The sequence below is a fragment of the Chelmon rostratus genome, chromosome 8 (genome assembly GCF_017976325.1).
Source record: "Chelmon rostratus isolate fCheRos1 chromosome 8, fCheRos1.pri, whole genome shotgun sequence".
NCBI lineage: Eukaryota > Metazoa > Chordata > Actinopteri > Chaetodontiformes > Chaetodontidae > Chelmon > Chelmon rostratus.
This window is the reverse complement of record NC_055665.1, coordinates 11612916-11622543: the sequence shown is the minus strand read 5'-3', so window position 1 is coordinate 11622543 and position 9628 is coordinate 11612916. Positions and strand designations below refer to the sequence as shown.

Below are 9628 nucleotides of genomic sequence, written 5' to 3'. Positions count from 1 at the left end.
CATGGCAGTTAGCCGAGCTTCTTTTTCTCAGTTTTAGCCGTTGAATCGAAAATTTCTCAAGTACATTTGAAGCGATAAGAAAGTTAGGAAATAACAGATTTATATGCCAGTATCTGGCTTTGTTTGATGTGTCCACAAAGGAGATTTTTCGACAAAAGACATAAAACTTCATTACCCAAGAGTTCCGGCAAGATGGCGTACCAAGCAGTCGCATCCGTCTGAGCTGCCTAACAAAGTTCCGATGTAATAGTTTTTGAAGTTATATACTCCACTTTGCGGAACAGTTAAAAAGGAAAATTCTGCCCGAACATGAAAAAAACCGACAGCACGAAACCTCCGGCAGCGAAATACCTCCCGCTTACATCCCATAAGAATAGCGAGCATGACAATTCAACGCCGATGGAGACGGCTAACGCTAGCAGCAATAAACAGGAGAGAACGATAACCCCAGCAAGCAGCAAAAATCACACTCGGAGAAAAAAAGCTAAAGGTATGCCTCAAGAAAATGACTGCAACACATCCACTGACACTGTCACCATACTGAAAGCTATCGACAGTCTTGGAAAACGTGTTGACGACTGCATGGAGGAGGTTAGCAAAAAGATGTCACAACACAGCCCCATGCTAGCTGCTATCGCTAAATCAGTGCAGCTAAACTCAATGGAGCTGGATGAGTGTGAAATGAAGATTTAACACATAGAAAAGCAGATTGAGTCACTAACAAAAGATAATGATGGCATTAAAGGCGATCTATTAAATCAATGAGAGATGACAACTGAGGACGGACGAGGGCTTCTCCTGTGTGTAAAGAAGAAGGGATCTGTTTTGCTGAAGACCTGACCCAAGGGGACTGGAGGTCCAGACAGGTAATGTGGCCAAAAATTGAGCAGGCTGGGAAGGTAAGGCTGCGGGTTTCAGGGGCCCATTTGGTTTCATAGAAGGCAAGCGCATCGTGGTTGAGACCCAAGGTATGGGCTGATGTTTGGATGTGAAATGGTTCAGTGAAGTGGGACAGATCAAATGGGACTTTCATCTCAAGTCTTTTCTACTCCACCCCCTTATACTTCTACAGAAACTGTTTTAATGTGTTCTGTGTTCCAGTTAAAAAATGACATTTCTCTTTTTTCCTTGTTTTCACTACCTTCTCTTGTTTTCAACAAAGTTGGAGGTATTGAGTTTCTATTAGTATGTGACTTTGAAATATCCAAACTGCCCATAAAACGTTTTAAATTTCACTAACAGGTTCTGTTAAATTGGAAAATGATGTTCAAGCATAACTTTAGCCCCCATCATGAGCCATTGTGGAACAATAGGGTGATACTGAGTCGGGGAAGATCTATGTTTATGGAAGACTGAATGTCAAAATGAATATGGTCTGTGATGCATTTAATGTATGGGAATGGAAACATACTTGAACTGAATGATTTTAATGCCAAATATAGCATGAGCTGCTCCTTCGAGATCTATAACAAAGTTTCACAAAATATCCCAATAGTCTTTATCCAATAATAAAAACTAATATCTTGAACATATGAACTCTAAATTTACATAAAGTGAGAATAGATGAGCTAGACCTAGTGAGCGAAAAATGTAACAATACGTTTTACAGTTCGTTTTTAGTAAACACCTGAAAGCTCACTTTCTCTTTGAGATTATAACAGATATGAAATTTCAAACATTCAAACAAAATACTTAAAATACCCAATTCCCCCAAAGTGTAAAGAAATTCATTTTAAAACTATAAAGAATATCCTTCAAATGAATTCATGAAAAGTTGATTTAAATTTCTGGTAGATAACTGTTATATTTGTAAAACGAATCTGGAAACAACAGAGCACCTGTTTTATGAATGCGAAACTGTTCAAAAATTATGGAAATCTCTCCACAACTTAATGTCATCCAGCTACAGTAACATTGATTTTTGGTCCTTTCGAAATATTCGACCTAATCTTAAGAATGAAATATCCTTGTTATTAAAACGTTAAAAAAATGAATGAAAATAAATTATATACATTTGTAGCGGAATTTGACCTATCCTAAACCCTTTGTTTTTTATTTAACATGGATCTATTTGTTTTTTTAGTTTTAGTTTTTTACCTTTTAACTGGATTAGTATTTACTTTATGCTCCTCTCAGTCTTTATTTTATTTTTATTATTGTTCCGTGTTTGCTTTTGTAATGTGATGTACACCAGCATTGTAACCTGTTAGCTTGCAGTTTGTAATCTCTTAGGAGGTGTGAATTTGATATGAGTTTGTCATTGTTCATGTATTGTTGTTTTTTAAATAAAGAGAAAAAAAACTTCATTACCCATGATTCCCTGCGGGTCAACAAACTCAAAGGGTGCTGAAAGCCAGAATTGTTTTTTTTCCTTCGGTTAGAAAGTCAAAGATTTGAGATGAAACAGTTTTACTGACAATTATAGAATCATTATTTTTGTTACTATTATTATGAGTTGTTTAATTTTGAAGTGTTTGTAATACTGTGGAATGTTAACCAACCACTTCTGCATGTGCGAGTGTATTCTTTTACTAAAGCTAGGACTAACAAATTTAAAAGTGTAGATAGCAGCAAACACCACAGCGACACAGCACACTTTGCCATCAGGTGGATTAGGACTGTCCTCAGTTCCTTCAGAGGACCAGAGAGATGATGGGACCCACTTGACAGACACACATTCCACGCAGTCCTCGTTGAGCCTAACAGTGGCAACGACACACTAAAGCCACACCAGGTAAAATGACTGTTTGCTGTTTGTAAAATGAGTCTCCAAAGGCTACTGACTTAATTTGACACAATAGCTACTGTTAGGCATATAATTGTAAAAGCTTTAATAATTGTAAAAGCCTCATCGTGTGTGTGCGTGTGTATATATATATATATATATATATATATATATATATATACACGCACACACATCTTTAGGGGGCAATCATGAACATATGATTCAATGCTCGATGCAGCGTCTACGTATGTATGTCTATGGTATGGACATGCTAGTATCTCATATTATTGAAATCAGTCTGGATCTTTTCGAAGTAATAAACTCTAATCATATTTCAATACTCTTCTGTGTTACTGTGAGCAGTCTGAGTTCTGGTAAGGTTCTGGTTATGTCATCATGTCTCTGGAGCCTGTAAGTCCTGTGGAAGTCAGGGACCCAATAACTGACTCTGAGCTCTGGTATGAGAGGGAGGTTTACTGTCTGCATCCATTCCAACTTGTCTCACGGGGCTCAATCCAACTTTTCTAAGCAATGAAAAACTTCATAATTATTATTTTAACCAGTTTCTTCCAGTCACTGAAGTCTGATGCCTGTAAACAGTTTAAAGACTGAAATGTCTGCTAAAGTTCTCCTGTGATCTGAGCAATCCGTGTCAGCCTGTGGTATGTCAGTGGGAAGGAAGACAGCTAATAATTAAAGAATTTGGGCTGTGAATCACTTCTAGTGCTCCTATCTGGAAATAGCATTGTGGGGTGCGTGGTATGTGTTCGCATTTACAGGCAGCAACATCCCAACTACTTGGCTGACATTTGAGTCCTCTGGGTCGAGTCATTGCCACCTGTTACATGATTTATACTCTTTGAAAGTGTATTGGAGAGGAAATATAGTGTTATGCATATTTTCCACTGTCAGTTTCCTCTCAGGGATTAATCACTTATTTATTTCTGATTTGAGTTGTTTGTTTTTTTTGCCACTGGTATAAATTATTTCATTTTTACATCATAAACCTTTCTCATCATTACTCTAACATACATTTTTGCAACTATACATGAGCACAAACTGTTAAAAAAGAAAAAGTATAAAGCAAAATAAAACAAAACAGAAGCAAACAGCATAACCAGATACCTCATCTCCTGCTTTAAGTACGCATCTCACATAATACTACATATTAATATTTTAATTTGTCAACACTCTAATCTGAGAACATCCTGCCACACTGTCGTAGGTATTTTCAGTGTAAAACCGGCATAAACTCATTGGTTGTACTTTCTTTTGTGCCTGTATCCACTCCCTGAGTTCAGTCTGGACGGAGTAAGGCTGTAGTGGGATCATATTTGTGGATGTTTTACTTCATTAACGCTGTAGTCTTTGTTTCTTTCATTTCATTATAATTCAGAGCCCATACTGAGAGCCTGCTCACTTTCATTACAGACTTTAATTACAGTTTAATCCCAAGTCTGTCCTGCTCACCTTCTCTCTCTCTGTCTCTCTATCACTGACAGAGTCAGCAGAACGGGATGAGGAAGGAGTCAACGTGTGCCAGTTTTTTTTCTGATGGAAAGGTCTTATTTTGGCCACAGATGTCGTTTGTCTCACAGGTCTGCTCTCATTTTTTTGTTCAGCAAACTCACCAGCAGGAGAAAAGATGGCTTTTAATTTCCTAGTGAGATTCTTGACTGAATGTACTTCATTTATTTTTAGTAGCTTCAACACTAAATGTTGGATTGCAAGTTATTGTAGCACAAGGGCCTGAATGTTAAAGGTATATAAACTCACATGCCACTGTACTTTGAAACTATTATCTGTCGTTGTAAATGTTGCTTCTGTCCATACTGGTGGTCAAGAGATCCCTTCTTCAAGTGGCAACCTTGTAGATTTAAGTCCTGGTTGATTTGGCGATGCTTGTGGTTACTGGTGGTAACAGCAAAGGCAGTTTTAATGCCGCATGTCACAAAGTTCTGAGGGCAACAGAACAAACAATTTTCATAAAATAATGAAGTCATGCAATAATTGGCCTTCTTCCACCATTCTGTTAGCAACTATGATCTGATTTTATGCTGCACACTGCATGAATCTGCAGACAGCAGGGCACAGTGGAAGGAGCTTGTTTCCTTGCTGAGAAGTTGGAGGTTTGCAGCCTGCAGCTCTTCATCAAACAGCTCTCTGCGGCTGCTCCCTCTTGTTCGATTATTCCCTCCAATATTTCAAACAGACCCACTGTCAAAAAATGCTGAAAACGAGTGTTGTCTTGGTTTGATGCACTTTTGATGAATAATAGCTCACCGACAAACACACTGCATTGCCTGTGGCTGCTTCATAATAGTCAACTCGTGTTCATTATTTATATGAAAATCTTAAAGATTATGGTTTTGAAGCAGCTTCAATTTAAGTGATGGGGCGCAAAATCCAAAATCCGGATTATCTCATCAAATACAAAAAATATAAGACAATAAAGCCTTAAAAATAAACACAAATGCAGGTACTTAAATGCAATTTCTGCCAACTCCTCAATCCTAGAGTGAGCTGCAGTGGCTTTAACACGACCATGGCTGCGTCTGGACATCATGGGTTTGTTGATCAAAACCACTGAAATCCATCCCCACTTATGTCTCGTTGTGTATGTCAGGTTAAACGACCATGGACTGAGCTCTAGCAAAAAGATACACCTACAACAAATACAATTTTGTTGACAGGAGCTGTTTTATATTCATATAAAGAGGAGTTTTATATTGAACAAGTAATTTTAAGGGATTAAATGAGGTCATCTTGACTTGATTAGTTGTTGCAGAGATGATGTCAGTGTGGTTTTAATTTAACTCTTTGTTTATTGCTAAGGCCTTAATTTGGGGTATTGCTGTACTGGTCCGTGTCACGTCACGCAATTTGATTTTGTTTAATCATCAGCAACAACATGTGTTTTTAAAATGGGCTATAAAAAAACATTAAGTCGGATTTTGAAATGATGAATATTACTATTTCTCATTTTTTGTTTGACTGTATGAACTTGAATGAATAGAAAAGAAAAAAAAAACAAAAAAGCAAAAAAACATCCTAGCACTTTGGAGTGCCATGCATTCTGGAACATGATGTCATGGACCAGCCAGTCTTCTTGATGCACAGCAAAAGAAAGACACACACATTGGTGCTCTTGTGAAGTTTTTTCAAAACTCAAAGATGCTTCAGAAAACTACAATCTGCTGTTGTGACGGAGGTTGAAAAATCGGACCTTTTCGTTGTCCCAGCATCTCAGCAAAATTGTTTTTCTTTGCGAACATAGTTGTGAATAAAAGGGTACTATTACTAGAAATTAAATATAATGTTTGAGCAGTCGTTTTGAGGGTGACAGATAAATTAAAATCCAGTGATGGTATAAAAAAGAAGAAGTTGTAGACATGTATCTGCCAACAACTAAAAGATCCACTTAAGGTAATATGTGGAGGCCTGGTTGAACTGTAAATGACAAGGAATAAGGTGTTTCTCCTCATGGTGGAGAGTTCACTGTCTGGTGGTAATGCAATGGCAATGTGCAGATTTTACCATTGCAACAGGTTTAGCATTTTTCTGATCCTCACTCAACACATGACATTCTTCTGCAATATGTCAAGGGTTCCGACTTGGTGTTAGAGGTAGATCGAGGACCACAATTTAGCACCTCTGGACAGCAGAACCCCCAAGATGGGTCTTGAGATCAGGCCGGGGGTTACCTGCAAAAGTAGATTAGTGGGACAGCACAAACTCTTCAGCTAAAACTTCAGCCTATTCTAATTTTTGGCTCATTTAAACAGGTAGTGAAGACAGACTTGAAAAACTGTGAACTTATCCTTTAACTAGATATCATTAAGCTCCACTTGGATATAGGGAATTCTTTACAGGTGTCTTTTTGGACATTGAAGTATGATGTTTGTAATTTTTATTTCTCTTGTCTCTTGACAGAGACTGATACTAGCCGTGACCAAATCTGGGCATACACAAAATTCAGACATGCTGTATGAATCTGAATTTTTTGTCACATTTCACTTTCATATTTTGACATTTTTTCCACTCTTGTTGCTTTCTTTTCTTAGTGATCCATCTGTTAATTTAAACACAAGATACTTGTGCTCAAAAAGAGGATTCATTCTCAGTGAAGAACCTTGGAGCTCTAATCTGCCTCTATACATGCCAAAGAGCAGTGATTCCTAACACGTCTCTGGGGGTCATCAGGTGGAAACCTCCCTTCAACAGTGTTTCGCCTACTTAGTCCCACGACACCTCCAGGAGGTTAGGCAGTGAACTCCGGCGTCCCAGAGTCACCCCCCTTGTGCCAGTTCACACTGCTCCTACACAATCCAAACAGCACTGCCACGTTCAACTGACCCAGAGATGCTCCAGGTAGTGGCCAGTACCGATGCTACCATTTAACTATTGCTAATGCTAATGCTAACTGCTAAGAAGAACAGAAGAAGACAATACAGTTCCGATGCTACCATTTAGCTAATGTTACGTGCTAACCGCTACCTGCTAAGAGGAACAGAAGAAGACAATAAAGCTAGATTCACCTATACTGTTAATGTTAATTGCTAGCTACCAATGCTAACTGCTAAGAAACTATCATACTCTCACCGCTTTAGCTATTGTTAGCTGCTACAATGCTACCACAGGCCTAGATGCCACATGTAACTGCCGATTGCCACACTACCATCATCCACACCTGCCTCTCTCCAACTGCACCAAAAAAGCGGGGTGGGAATACAAACCCTGGTTCGGGTAGGGGGTAGAAAATAAAGAGGTAGAGTCAAAAGATGAAAGTAGGGATTGGATACAGACCCTTGTTCGGGTAGGGGGTGGAAAATTTAGAGGGTGCTGAAGGTGGAGGCCTAAACCACAGACTAGATTTAACAGCCTCTTCTAACATTTCCTTCAAGAAGCAACAAACCCTACCATTTCCTTCATAAAGCAAACAAAGCAGGAAAACAAATCAATGGATGATTCAGGGGGTGCATCTCCTGACCAGGATTACAATCAAGATCTAAAAAAGATGGAAAACCACAAGAAGAAAGTGAACAAAGCAACAAAGCCAAAATGGGCAAAAGGTCACTCCATATTTAGCTGGTTTCCAGCACCATTGGATAATGACAACATACTCTTTAGAGGCTGGTGGCCGTACATTGCTCTGTTTTAACACTTTTTTATATCTCACTCTCCTGCAGAGGTGGACAAAAAGCCTCGCATGAGCACACCAAATGACGTTACCTCTCGGATCCGGTCGGACCCATCAGTGGATGCTTCAGAAGTTGTAGTGGGGTATGTGGTGTGCTGGAGTGTCCCTTCAATGACAACAACTGGGACATCAACCCCCACAACTGTGATTACTCTGCTGAACTGGCCCTGTCTAGAAACAGGATCCAGTACTTCATCTACAGGGGCCACCGCGTCTGGGACCGAAAACGCAGGACTGACAGGGTGTTTGGCTCCACCGGTCAATCTCTGGCTCCCCCCTTTGGAGGGGAGAAGGAAGTAAAGGGTAAGAGAGGACCCTCTATTGCTACCCCACCTTACATACACAAAAGTTCTAAAAGCTGGTACTCACTACAGAGTTTAGATTTACCAAATCTAATCATTTCTTTCATAAGGAATAAACACAGAGGGCCAAGAGCAGCAGCAAGACCTTAAAACAACAGAAGGGCAGCCACCTGCTGCCTGTGTGCAGGAAGTGGCTGAAACAGAGCAGTGTAGTCATACAGAGAGCACACATCTGGAGGAAGAGAAGCCGAGTGACTCAGCCAGCGCCAAAGTGTGGAGAAAACACTTTTCGGAACAACGGAAACCACAAGGAGCATGTGTTACGGAGGAGGCTGCAATTAGGTCTGATATTCATGTCCATCCTTCAAAGTTAGCTGAGAACAGATACAATACAAAATGTTGTCTGCATGTTCTCTACTCAGCCTGTTTGTTCAATACAAAATGCCATCTTAAAGTCACAGTGAAACAGAAGCTGGAGCATCTTTAGCTTTTGCAATGTGACGCATTTTAGAGTGAAACAGAATAGAGCAGCAGGTTTCTGGTTAATTAATCGATTGACAGAAAAGCAAGCGTGTTTATAATTGAATAATAGTTTAGTTATTTTTTTAGGATATATATGTTTTTGATTTATATAACAAAGAAATGGAAAGAAAATGTTTTAAATTATTTTTCGCAGGAAATTGTATGCTGTGTGACTTCAATGTTGCAAGAGACTGTTCTGCCTCTTGAGTCAGTTTACCCACCTGTTTTGATTTTAGGCCAAAAGCTTTAACAGACCAAACCTCCCTATCCCAGAAAGAAGGAGCGAGCGTAAAAGAGGAGGCTGAGGAGGAGCCTTCGTTGGAATTGCAAGAAGATACTTTGGTGGGTACAGTAAAGGTCACCATGAAATGCATTCTTGTTCTTCTTTTACAGTTTATGTTGAACACAGTGATGATCTTTCTGTTGCTTTTCTGTGATACTCAGAGTTACTTCGGAGTCCTGAACATCAGCCAGGGTCCTTTACCTCTTGGGAAGAGAGGAGAGAAGCAAGGCGGTTACTCTCAAAAAATACGAATCACGCACTTCATCGTCATCAGGGCCAACACTTACTTGTGCCAGAGGAGGCTCCGGAGTAGATTATTTTCCTGAGACCGTGTGCACAGAAACACTTTGATGAAAGAAGAGTATTCCGGTTTACAAGCACACACTACATTCGTGTATGTTCCCAGAATGAAGACTGCATTTCCCATGAGCACCACCGCCTCGTGTCGTAATGATCTTGATCTGGCTAGCGTGTACATTTGTGAGTAACTAATGAGTAACAGAAAAACACAACTTAATTCAATATTTCTTTGATAAACAGCTGTACATGCAGGATGCATAGTGATGAGGTAATATATATGTTTGTGGCTATTTAAA

General features: G+C 39.4%; 1 protein-coding gene across 1 annotated transcript; it reads left to right on the top strand.

Annotated features, from left to right (window-relative positions):
• Nucleotides 1-2972: 2972 nt before the first annotated feature.
• On the top strand, nucleotides 2973-9358 carry leng9 (leukocyte receptor cluster (LRC) member 9). Its single transcript, XM_041942322.1, is given in 12 exon segments — nucleotides 2973-2985; nucleotides 4228-4268; nucleotides 4271-4323; nucleotides 6790-6799; nucleotides 7674-7797; nucleotides 7915-8010; nucleotides 8013-8228; nucleotides 8338-8479; nucleotides 8481-8518; nucleotides 8521-8569; nucleotides 8986-9091; nucleotides 9194-9358. Coding segments are annotated over 12 exon segments (1053 nt in total).
• Nucleotides 9359-9628: the final 270 nt, after the last annotated feature.